Genomic DNA, 12730 nt, shown 5'->3' on the forward strand with positions numbered 1-12730 from the left:
ACTAAAAACCATATTAGCCAACAAATGAAACATATCAGGCAACACATGAAATATATTAGCCAACGAGAAAAATATATCAACCAAGCATCTCGCACCAAATAGTTCGTGCGTCCCCACGCAATACATTCTCTAAAAAGTTTTGCTGACAAGTCCAAAATAACTAAACATTATTCTTGCTAAATAGACCATATAGTTCAAATAGAGTTTAGAAATCAACATTATATTACAAGATTCCCAAACAAATTGGTAGACCCTAAATGACAAACAAGTACACCCACATGCCATGAAATCAAACCACAAGTCTATACTCCTTGATCTTGGTTGTAATCTTGTTTTCTTGCAATAACTTATTATCTAAAAAGGTACAATAATTATTCTAACCCCCTTTTTTTTTTTAATGAAAGCAACCAAATTTGTTCTTAGTTAGCTCCACTTATTAATTTCTCAATGAATTTCTCAACACCTTTCTCGGAAGATCCATTTGTCGTTATTGCATTTTTTAGTACACGTTTGGTCTCCTTGATCTTAACATTGAGGTCATACCTCATAGACCCATCTATTAAACCCTTTATTTTTCGTACCACCTCCTCCCTTTTTACAGGATTCTCATCATCACAAAGGTTGCAACCGATTTTCCATTCATCCACGATTAATTTACGGTTGGTAAATTGATCAGTCAATAATGGGAAACACAACAACGGAACTTCACACCATATACTCTCTAATGTCGAGTTCCATCCACAGTGTGTTAAGAATCCTCCTATTGCACGATGAGATAAGACCGCTTTCTGACAAGTCCACGTCACAATCATCCCTCGATCACAAACCATATCTTTAAACCCGATAGGAAGTGGATCCGTATCATTGGAACTCACCATATCGGGTCGGATAACCCAAAGGAAGTTAACCCCACTTAGCCTAATTCCATGAGCTATCTCCTCTAGCTCCTCCCTAGTAAGATGTGCATAGCTACCAAATGAAACATATAAAACCGAGCCATTAGGTTTTGTGTCTAACCATTGGATGCAATCTGACTCGGCCCATAAATTAGTGGCCACTGGGCCTTTAGTGAACCCAGGTGCAAATAATGGGCCAATTGCAAAAAATGGAGTATGGGCCTCAATGGCTTTGATGCAATGGGCTTCGAGATCTTGGACTGTGTTACCAAGTATATAATCAGCCCGTTTAGTATCTTCTAGTGATGGCAAGATGCATTGATGTGGGATTGTTGTCAAGTCTTCTTCTTGAAGATACGATGTCAAATCTGATCGATTGATTGATCTTATTCCTGGTATGTAGTCAATTGGATCGTTGCGTGAACTTGTTCCTAATAAAATAAAAAAGGGGTTTGTGACTTGTGAGATAAAGAAAAAAGATTGATATGATGGAATAATTTTAATCCGATATATATATAAATGTTATTATAATATTAATTTGTTCGAGTACAAGTCATTTTAAAGAACAACGAAGCATTTAGATTTAGAGTTGTTTAAATTAGGAGTATCAATTTGCTATATGGAGAATATCTCAAAGCCAAATCAAACCTAATTTGCGAAAGCCAGGATTTTTTTTTTCCCTCAAAAGTTCAACTTTGAGTTGTTTATTTTTTAGTTTAAAATGTGGAAGAAAAAATTAATCGGTTATGAGATCAAATAAAAATTGTTGAAGGACAGGGGACTAGGAGAGGTTGGGAGTTGGGACTTGAGATGTGTGTAGATATGTTATAAACTTTTACAGATAAGCATAAATTAATAAGATCTACCTTATTACCGAATAAAAATAAAATTGTGCATGTTACCTAATTTTTATTTTACAACTTTGCATTTTGGTAATTCTAAATTGAATTTTATGAGTTGTAGACTTGTAACTTGTAAGTCATATGATAACATGTGATGTACTGATTTTTACTATTATTAAAATAGGGGAATAAATCGGACTAATTTGACCGTTTTATTTTGTATTACTTGCATCACTTTTAATGTACATGCTTATCAATATACAACTTATATGTTAAGATTTGTTTTTCTTATACCTTTTATATTTGTATTACAAAGTACTAAAATGATGGTCAAATATATAATGCAAAAGTCAATATGATGTAAATAATCTAAATCACAAGAGTACGGAGTAATAGTCATGTAGATTGACATAAAGAAAGATAGAGGAGAAAAAAGTACCAGGACCAACATGGCCATTTTTCTTGAGCAAGTGAAGATGGAAGTATAAATCAAGCACCATAGCAGACTCAGTCCAAAACGATACATGTAACAAATTAAACTTTTTAGCCAACTTTGACCCCCAAACTGAGTAACTATCAACGATCAAGCAACAAGTAGCAGACCTCGAACTCATGATCTTCGCTACAGCTACCTCTAAGTGAGCTGGGAAGCAGTGGATTGTAGCCCCAACCCACTGATCATGGTTCAATGACCGGTCAAACTCTAATGGTAACCCGTCGGATACTGTCATGTAGTCGATGTCGAGGCCCGACGTGGTTTGGGCCTCGGTGAATAAGTCGTGACCCTCACCAACCGCGGTAGGGTTGGAGAGGGTTATTTGATGGTGAATGTTTTCGGTGTTTATGAAAGTTATTGATAGGCCTTTTGATGCTAGCTTGATTGCTAGATTTACGGTGGGGATTAGATGGCCTTGTAGGGGATGTGCTACTAGTATTGCATGAGGCTTTTTAGTCGAGTTCGAGTTAGAATTCGAGTTTGAGTTTGAGTTTGAGTTTTTCATTTGTTCTACTAAAAACACTCAAAAAGAACCGAGTTTGGAAGTGAAGGAAAAGGGAGGGGTCTTTGTTTGGAATAATTGAAGATAAATGATTGGGTTGGGGTCTATGGGAAGAAACCGAAGAATACTATAAATTGATTTCCAAATTTAATAGATAGGGAAATTGTCTAAAATAATCTGATGTTTATTTGCCTTATATGTTCAAAATAATGAGATCTTTATTATACTATTTCACCGTTTTATATTTACTGTAATATATTAAATATATATTTTGAAAATCGTGTAACAGAAAATAAGACAAACATAAAAATGAAAAAATACAGTATAAAAAAATCAATAGGAGGTAATTTTAATCAATCTTAACAACTTATAAAAAGATATAAGACTACTATAAGGACAAATGAAGCAAACACCATTAAATTTAAAAAATAAAAAATTAAAATGGAGCTTGATTGTGGTTACCATAGTGGAGCCTCCCGTGATTACTAAGGTGTAAAGTAAGGAGTACTAGTCAATTACTAATAGTAGAGTACACCGTAGTTGACTAGTACTCTTTAGTCATTAGTGGGAGGATCATTAGATGATCATATTTGTCGGATATATAAATTTAAATGTTACCAATATAAACTCAAATAAGGGTCTGTTCTGATTTATTAAATTGAACTGAACTGAATATTTTATAAAAGAAAAAAATTAAGAATTGAACTTATTAGAGCTGAAGTGAACTGAACTGAAATAGGCCCCTAACTCACCATATTGGACCAAATAACCCAAATGAGTTAACTATACTAAGCTAGTAAGCTTTGTTCGGTTGTTCTGCTATCAATCACTAACAACTCCTGCCGTAAAAAAAAAATAAAAAAAAAAATTCACTAACTCCTCCTCCTCAATACGTACAATAGTCCTTGGCTACCAATTAAATTATTACCCTCATTTTATATTAATTGTGATATTTTATTAGCAATGATTATTTCATAAGAAAATTATAGTCATAATAAATTTGTTGGATTCGTCTCAATATATACCTTTAATATATCAATTTTTTATAAAATGATATTGAAAAATAATATTGATACGATGACAAGCGTAAAGCTTTAAATGGTACAATAAATTACATAATATAGCAGTAGAGCCAAGAGGTACGAGTTTAGCCCAATGGATACAATATTAGCTAATGAGCATTGGGCTTTTGGTAATCCTAGGTGAAAATAATGGTCCAATAGCATAAAATGGTGTTTGGCCTCGAAATTTCGAATGGCAATAAAGGTATGGTCCTTAGCCTCTTGGGCAAGCTTGCCTGGTCAACCCGATTAAGCTTCTTGATCAACTTTTAAAAGATCACTGTATATTGCGATATGTGCATAATTAGCCATTTTGTAAAGTACTCTGAATCTTGATGATATGATGTCAAATTTCTACTATAGTATTAATATAGTTACCATAATTAATATGCCAGAGAATGCTACTTGTACAAGTTCATTGTTAAAAAAAAAAAAAAAAAGCAAAACAGAGCTTTGTAATCCGTGACCGAGTGACCCCTGACCAAACCCTTCAAGTAATCCTTGACCGAATAAGCTATCGAGTATTCTTGACCGTCAAGTAAATAGTTTGATAGATGGACGGTGTAATTTTTTGAACCATAATAATTGTGAATTAACTTTTTTTAACTTAGTAATGTCATATTTAATGACTGATTAGAAATTAGGGGTTTATTTTTGATAATATGAAAAATTAAAGATTACAGTTGAGAAACTAAAAAAGTAGAGGATTACCACTGGGAATTTTCCTTATTTATTTTATAAAGGTGAAAAGATTACCTCAATCATGGTATGTAAATAGTGCAAAAGTCATAGTAATGCATTTTAAAAAAAAGGGAGTATTATTTATAAATGAGCATTAATGCAATCTTGCTGATATAGATCATATTACCCCTCTACCCGTTGAATAGGTCAATTTCGAGTCCACCCCTCAGTCCGACGAGGAGGCTGGCATCATTTCAGAATCCACCCAACCTCCATTCAAGGACTCCATATCAGACTCCACATGACAGCAATAGGCCATCTTCGAGTTTATCCCAAAGACGGATGAGGGGGCCATCTTTGAATTCACCCCACATATCGAAGAGGAGGCCATCTGAGAGTCGACAGATAACATCGAAGTCTGCATCACTGTAACGCCCCGACCTCTAAATCAGTTATTAAGAGAATCTTAACAGCGGAATTAACCTAACACGGTCGGGACGTCACTGCCGTAAATCCCTCACGAGATTTACAAGGCAACAAACATACTTAATTAACAAACTTGATTTATAAAACATAGTGATCTATTTATAACAAACATTATTCTTAATTTTTACAATAGAAAATCCTATCTTATCTCAAACTTTACTAAGTAGCTTAGTCTTACTATTCAAATTAAACAACTTAAAACTATAACTACTATTAAGTGATATCTGAAAGTAAAATCCTCGCTACTACTCGTCTCCATCATCCCCAGCAGTACCTAAAACATAAAACATAAAAACGGGTGAGCCGAAGACTCAGTAACGAACTACTCTAGTAGTGTAACATCATTTCAATTCATTTTAGTTAACAAAACAGGGAGAATGGAATATCTTAAAACATTTAATAAAATTCATATAATGATATATATATATCGTTCATATTAACATGCTAGTCGCTGGCAAGTATGACATGGCGGAACGTCTTCCGCGATGGGCCGGTGCCCATAACATAGAGCAGATGCTCGACATAGTTGGGCTAATGCCCCATGGGTACATGCATGACCGAAAAGTAACCTGTAAACATATACTGTAAACATATACTGCCAGACGGACTAGGTCTTTCACTGTTATTTATCATGTTGTGTAACTTTTACATAAGTCATTCATAGATTCATGACATACTTTCGTAAGATCCAAAGATCAGTAAAACAACGTTTATCAATAAAATCATTCATATAAATCATTAAACTGAAGTACATTAATAAACACGTTCATCATCCTGCAAGTCATTTAATCCAAAGATATATAAATAACTTTTTGAAAATGATATCACGCTTTTATAAACACATTTCGAAGGGAATTGCGGGTACTAGCAATAGCTGTTACCTCGATTTACAGTCCGATAACCTTCCTGTTAGCTTTTATCTTATCGTTCTTACTGAGCTCCGAGGTCCGATTCCTCTTAAAAATATAAATTATTGCATTAGTAGGTAAAATGACTAAAACTATAAAATCCTTAAATCATTTTAGTATGAAAACAATCTAAAACTCATTTTCTTTTAGAAATAGCTAGCTAGTACTACGTAAGTAGTAATACATGGCACTTGACTATTTAGAAAACAACTAGATATACTACCCAAATTAAAAACTACATACGAAGACAAAGAATTTATCTTACTTTGGGTACTCTTAAAACCAAGGTTAAGAATTTGGTCCCTAGCGGTCTCGGCAAAAGTAGAACAACGAAAGGAGGGAGAAACAGCACGGTTGGTCGTCCGTGGGGAAAGGTGACAGCAACGGTCTAGGAAGAGAAGATGACGGTGGTAATATTTGGGTTGGAATTTATGGGATATTTGTTCACTTATAACTAGAACTTGCAAGTGATGAAAAAGAAAAACTAGGATTAGCTATATATATATATTGATATTCTGATCATTTGTTGTGTAATATTTGGGAAAAGATGGAGTAGCCAATAGAAGGCAAGTAAGGTTAGACTAAACTTCATCCTTACCTTACTTAACCGTGAAGGTGATAATTGAAGAGGTGGAATTTGTCTTCTTGTTCCTTTCATTCCTTAACCTTGAAGGAGTAGGATAAGCTCAAGGTAAGGTGGCAAAATTCTAATCAATTATCCTTGATTGGTTTGGCAAGACACTAGGCAACAATGAATAGGAGAAGTAAACTAATGTTAATCCTCATAACTTAATTGTGAAGGAAAGAGCTCAGGGAAGTTAGGAGGGTAGTTTTGTATATATATTTTGTATCATTTCGCTATTTCGGATAAAAGAAATACAAATTTTGATACAAAATCTTTAAATATTTTACGGACCGAAAATAAACTGTAAAATAATAATTTACTTTCCTTAAAATTAGCTTCTGAAATAATATAATATTAAAATAAAATTCAAGATTAAAACATTCGTTCTTGTTAAAACAGAGACAAAACTTTAATTAAGCTAATAAAATAAATATTAGCGTATAATAAATCAGGTTTTAAAATCTCGGGTATTACAATCACGCAGTTGGTTCAGAGGAGGACTATTATGCTCTGATATTAACCATGAGAGCAGCACATCTTCCTCATCACATAAAGAGAAATACACAGCTGATTCATCCAAATTTCTTAAGGATCTACAGAAGGTAAGGAGTGTTTCTCTGAAAGAAGCAAAATCATTTGTTAATAGCCTATTCAATCCTGTAGACACCCAAATGTGTCTCCCCAAAACCAAACCCAGTGATGAATACCTTTTGCGTCGAATGATTATTGAACGAGGTGAAAGTGTGAAAGGTCAAGTGTTGCGGTTGGTCTTTATTAAATTCTTTCTTTCTGTTTTCGAAAACAACTCTATTTTATGAAAACATCCAATCCAGTTTAGTTTGGTCCACGACAAGGGTCCAATAATAGTGTAGTTGGATGGGGCTTGTAAAGAGCTTTCCAACGATATATTATAAGCCCAATTCCGATGAATAATGAGGAAGTTATGGCCAAAGTACTAAACTGGGCCCGGTTTGATCTTTACATGCGGCCCAATGATCTAGGGGAGGGCCCAATGTTAATTATTATTCCTAGAGTTATTAGAATTAATTATAGTCTTCTAGAATTCTCTAGAGGGTTCTCTTTAATCCTAATAGAATTAGAATTAATAATTAGATTTTGATAAATTTTATATTATTTTATGAAAGATACGATTTCAGTTTTCATACGGACTTTACAAATTGATTTTGATTCATATGTGGACTCCGTGTTGAAAGCGCGTAGGAATCCAGGCTGTCGCCAGACGACAGGCCTTGTCGCCACGCGACAGATAGGGATGGCAATGGATCGGAGGTGGGTCGGGTGATGCTTCATCCGCCTCCATCCGCCAAAAATCCATCCATCACCCGACCCATCCATCACCTAATTTTCCTTCATCCACATCCGATCCATCCATCATCCATGGATGAATCGGGTGGATCGGGTGATAATTCGGGTGAAATATATATATAAATACAACTTTGCACTTTAATAATTAAAATTGAGATTTGAAAAAAAAATGATCAATTAATTAAAACTTTTATACATCCTTCTAATACTCGTTCCTATTTACTAAATTAAAAACAAATGTCAATTCCTAACACTACAATAGACATTAATTTATTAAAAAAAATATTTATTTTTATTTTTTTATATATAAATTTAACGGGTGGATGGATGGGTCGGGTGATGGATCGGGTGATGGGTTGGATGTATCATCATCCGTATCCGACCCGATCCGTCACCCAACCCATCCATCATCCATCCGTCATCCGCTTAAGTTCGGGTTTTCATCCATATATTTGGATCGGGTGGATGGTTATCCATCGGGTTTGGATGATATTGCCACCCCTAGCGACAGACCCTGTCGCCTGGCGACAAGGTCGGTTTTGCAGCGACAGCGTAGAGTTTTATTACTTATCAAATTCTACCTATTTCCGGACTGTTTTCTTATAAATAGGGTCCTAAACCTCCGTTTTTATTCATCTACAATCAATCAATTCTCATCAACAATCTACAATCAACCCTCATCAAGAATTTCTTGATTCTCTCTCTCTTTCTAAACCATCCCTCTTACAAAATTCCGCATTCATTAGATCTAGACACACCTAGCCAAGTTCGAAGTTGCCTTCGCCCTAGACGTGAAAGGTTATAATTTCTGAGGGTTTGGTCCCTAATCTTTTAATCTTTATTTAATTTAATTGTTTGATTTTATATTTTCCTTGAAGTTACTAACGCGTGTATTTTGTTATTAGAAAGAGATACGAGGCATCAAAGTATGTAATTTTATTGCTCTATTCTTGTAGAAAGCATGTTTAAATTTGTTTAATTCCTAGTATCATGTTAGGATGTTATTATTGCTTTCTAGTATCATGTTTAGGGAAAAGGTTATAATATCAAATATGCTTATTATGATTCCTGCGATGCTTCCTATTCTCTTTTCTAATAGCATGTTAATATCATGTTAGGGCTAAAGCTTTGATCTTTATTGCTTAGTGACATGCTAGAATTTGTTATTAATCTTGTTAGTATCATGCCTAGGATCTTGCTATTATTATGCTTAAACACTAACATGAACATGATTATAATTGTTATAATTATTATGATGATTATTATGTTGCTTGATGCTTATTTATTGTTATTGCTTGATCACGCCCTCTCTTGCAGGTTTAAAGGGAATTTGTACTTGTAATCACGCTTAATAAGATAATTAATAATCTTGTTTAGGGTTAATATGGTTATAATTCAAGTGATCGTCAATAATAGTTTTATTTGTGCATTAAGTTCAACCAACATAGATAAACAGGTTTAGAGTTAACCTATTGATTGCATGTTAGTCAGAAAGCGCACATGAATACGAGAAGAATGAAGTAGAGGCCTATTTAGGGCAGGTTCAATCTCTTTTAGGTTGGATTTGTACCTTCATCCCCGAACCCTATTTGGTTCAAGACCTTTTGGAGTTGACGATCTCCTGGATCGTTAAGGGGTGTAATCTTCACCTTGTGAACGGTTTACAAGTTCCTAAAACTTGTTGGCGACTCTTTTTGCTCTATCTTTCTTCCCTTTGGACGCCACCATGCTTAAGTGTATGATCACAGTGGGATTCAAGTTTGGGGTATGGCTTGAAATATTCCCTACAAATCCACAGAAACAAACAAAGCGGGAAAGGAAGCCTTTTCAATCCCTTTTCTCAAGTTCGACAAATGCTCTTCCACAGAAATCAAGTGATGCTGCTAACAGCAAGGTTAGCAATTGTTGTACTACTTGGATGTTTTTTACTATGTATTTTGGTTGAACATATTGTTGATCTCACTTGTTATGATTTATTCCTATTATCCTAGACTACTTCACGGTACAAACGTTCTAAAGGAACAGTGCAAAGTTGGATCCTTGTAGTGGACACTACTACTCTACTTGCCAATGATTCAAGAAGAGCATTGCAGCTTCTTGAAGGTCTCAAGGGAACTCAACTTATCATCCCCATAACAGGTAAATGAACCAACGAGGCCTAACGGCTCTTAATCAATCAATTATAAACCTTTTACATGCTTAAATGTTGCTTGTCTTTTTGCCGGTCATAAAGAATCTTGCCTATCTGAATCAGCTAGTTAGTTTCTTGGGAGAAAGTAAAGAGTTGTCATCGGTTTTAGAATGGATAAGAGATTGTATAGCTGAAAAACCATGGTGGGTTCATGTCTATGATCCCGCGGAGGAAGGGCTGCTTGCTACACCCACCCGTCCTCAAGCAGGCTCTTCTGCCTTCTCAGCCCTTGAACCTCCACCACAACTTCTTTTACCTACTGTAGGAGATCATGTACTTGGCTGCGCTATCAGCTTCAGGAGGAACAATTACAATGATGGACACCTTGTCCTTCTCAGTAGTGACAGCACTTTGAAGATTAAAGCCATGGCAGTGGTAAGTCTGGTAACTTTTTTTTTTTTTTTCTTTTCTTTTTTTGAAAGAGGCTCCCAGCGGAAAGCAACTACTCATTACTGAAATATGGTCATTAGTAACCAAATTACAAATACTAGTAGGAAAATTCTCAAGCCAAACTTTCGATCCTATATCCCAAGGAGGCTCATGAGCAAGAACATGAGCAACCTTATTACATTCCCTACTAACCCAAGCCCAAGAAATAGAAGAAAACAAACTAGAACAGTAACTAGTATCTTCTAGCAGTAAATGAAAAGAATTACACCCTTGTTCATGGTTGATAATAGCTTTGATGACACAATCATTGTCATTCTCTACACCACATCAGAATGGCCTAGCTCCGTAGCAATCTTCATGCCTCTCAGTACAGCACCAGCCTCCCCACACTTCGGATCCCACCTGCCATCTTGCTTCACACTTGCACACCACAACAGCACCCCATCAGCATTCCTCGCAGCGACCCTTATTCCTAGTCCCACCCCCTCTAGTAACCCTGAATCGACATTAATTTTCACCTTCCCTGTAGGCGGGGCAACCCAAAATCCCTTGGGTCTGGGAGCTGTCTTTCTACTTCCTGCATCCCTCCCCACCTCGCTCATCTCAGAGATAAGCTTCTCCACATACTCCAGGATAACATTTGGCTCAAGCCACTCATTCTCGGAAATTCTTCGATTATGAGCACCCCAAATGGACCAACATATCATCATTACCCACCTCCTCTCTTCCTCACCCAATTCCAAAACCTGCTGCACAACCCAACCCAAAAACGACTGCCACCTTCCCCTTAACACATCACTGAAGCCACTAGCCTCCCAGATGCTCAGGGCATGAGGACACCCCAGAACAGCATGAACCACATCTTCCTTTTCATCCCTGTATGGCTGCATAGCCCACACTCCTCACTGATGCTCGCCACTCGAATGTGCAGCCCCAAATTAATAGGCAGGACTCCATGACAAGCCCTCCAGAAATTTTTTTTTTACTCTCGGGATCTCGTTCTCACTCCATATAGCATTCCAAACACGCCTCATAACTCTATCATCTGAAGCACTTCCCTCTTCATTCCCACATCCAAAGATCAGCTTGTAGGCAGAGCGCAAAGAATAAACACCATTCTTTTCAGAGTCCCAACATAAAGAATCGACAGGTCTTCTTTCACTTAGAGGAATAGCAGCCACTCTCTCTCTTTCAAACGGAAGAAAAAATTCATTTAATTTCTCCATATTCCAGCCAGCATTATTCTCCAATAAGAGTTCACTCACTAGCACATTCTCACACCCCACAAGGCAAGGATAAATGATTTTGCGAGTTTGAGTGCCTGGTATCTAGCAGTCCGCCCATATTTGACCCGCTGCCCATCACCAATGCGCCATCTAGCTCCTCTATCCAACACCCACTTAGCCTCAAATACTCCCCTCATGGCAGTGGTAACTTTAGCTACTAATCATCAATTCTCGATAAGCTCTAGAATTATTATTTTCTGGTTTAAAGCTCTTCTGTTGTCTTGACTGTGAGGTTCTCGCGGATTCATGACTGATCTTTTTGAAAATCTAGTTCTGCTCACATAAAGTTTCTTGGAGAATGGTGAGAGTATGAAGACGATCCTGCTTCATATTTCACAATTTTTGAACGATATACATATACTACAAGTCTGCAATACACAATATACTAGTAGGATTTGTCTACTACTATAGCTTTTTTGAGCCCTGTAAATTTCCAAGTTCAGTGTTTTTGAACGAATGAATTGTACACTAGGCCTGTACCTTTATTCTTGACGTAACCAAATAAATATATTACAGATGCTGATATAGTTTGGCCCTTTAATTCAGATGAAATTTTTACACAGATAAAAAATACAATAAGGTACCAATAGATTGATGATATTGTGACTGGCTCAATTCTTGCAGACTATCAGTTAGTTTATTATAACCAGTTCACTCAAAATATGTACTTGGCACGGAAACAAGGCAGGCTGATAGAAGCTCCTCCTAACAATAAAATAACTTATAGTAGTGAGTAGTCATTAAGCAGGTGTATCTTCGACATGCCCCTCTTAATCCATGAGATCGATGTTCAGATTATGTGATAACGATCAGCATATGCAGGGGGTATTAATGTGTACTGTCTTGATTAGAAGTATTTGCATTAAGGTAATGTTTTTGACTTTTTGTAATCATTAATCATATTTCTAGTCCTTCAATTTTTTTATGCTAAATTTGTGGGCTTGTATAAAACATGTTAAATCTTATAAATAAAATGTAAATAGAAAAAGTATATCTAATACATAACTCAATTAAACTACACTCTTCTACAAAATCCAATA

At 35.9% G+C, this 12730-nt stretch overlaps 2 protein-coding genes and 1 long non-coding RNA gene across 3 annotated transcripts; all 3 read right to left on the minus strand.

Moving 5' to 3' along the window:
* Nucleotides 1-72: 72 nt before the first annotated feature.
* LOC145579489 (UDP-glycosyltransferase 86A2-like) lies at nucleotides 73-2773 on the minus strand. The gene is made up of 2 exons (XM_081636737.1): nucleotides 2178-2773; nucleotides 73-1327 (listed from the first exon to the last, which is right to left on the minus strand). Exons 1-2 carry the CDS (start codon nucleotides 2737-2739, stop codon nucleotides 420-422), a joined length of 1470 nt encoding a protein of 489 aa, XP_081492863.1. The 5' UTR covers nucleotides 2740-2773; the 3' UTR covers nucleotides 73-419.
* Nucleotides 2774-4596: 1823 nt separating this feature from the next.
* On the minus strand, nucleotides 4597-6328 carry LOC145579490 (uncharacterized). Its single transcript, XR_014099154.1, has 3 exons — nucleotides 6138-6328; nucleotides 5846-5920; nucleotides 4597-5238 (listed from the first exon to the last, which is right to left on the minus strand). It is a non-coding gene; the product is annotated as an uncharacterized LOC145579490 (long non-coding RNA).
* Nucleotides 6329-10721: 4393 nt separating this feature from the next.
* On the minus strand, nucleotides 10722-11827 carry LOC145578271 (uncharacterized). Its single transcript, XM_081635624.1, has 3 exons — nucleotides 11676-11827; nucleotides 11391-11592; nucleotides 10722-11288 (listed from the first exon to the last, which is right to left on the minus strand). Exons 1-3 carry the CDS (start codon nucleotides 11825-11827, stop codon nucleotides 10722-10724), a joined length of 921 nt encoding a protein of 306 aa, XP_081491750.1.
* Between the last annotated feature and the right edge of the window lie 903 nt (nucleotides 11828-12730).

This window comes from Chenopodium album, chromosome 14 (assembly GCF_948465745.1).
Source record: "Chenopodium album chromosome 14, dcCheAlbu1.1, whole genome shotgun sequence".
NCBI classification, from domain to species: domain Eukaryota; kingdom Viridiplantae; phylum Streptophyta; class Magnoliopsida; order Caryophyllales; family Amaranthaceae; genus Chenopodium; species Chenopodium album.

Coding starts and splice junctions, on each gene's coding strand:
- LOC145579489 (XM_081636737.1), bottom strand. CDS start 2,739: ATGAAAAACTCAAACTCAAACTCAAACTCGAATTCTAACTCGAACTCG. Junction 1,328..2,177: donor AAATGGCCATGTTGGTCCTG/GTACTTTTTTCT, acceptor TTATTTTATTAG/GAACAAGTTCACGCAACGAT.
- LOC145578271 (XM_081635624.1), bottom strand. CDS start 11,827: ATGAGGGGAGTATTTGAGGCTAAGTGGGTGTTGGATAGAGGAGCTAGA. Junction 11,593..11,675: donor GCCTTGTGGGGTGTGAGAAT/GTGCTAGTGAGT, acceptor TCCGTTTGAAAG/AGAGAGAGTGGCTGCTATTC. Junction 11,289..11,390: donor GTGAGAACGAGATCCCGAGA/GTAAAAAAAAAA, acceptor TGGGCTATGCAG/CCATACAGGGATGAAAAGGA.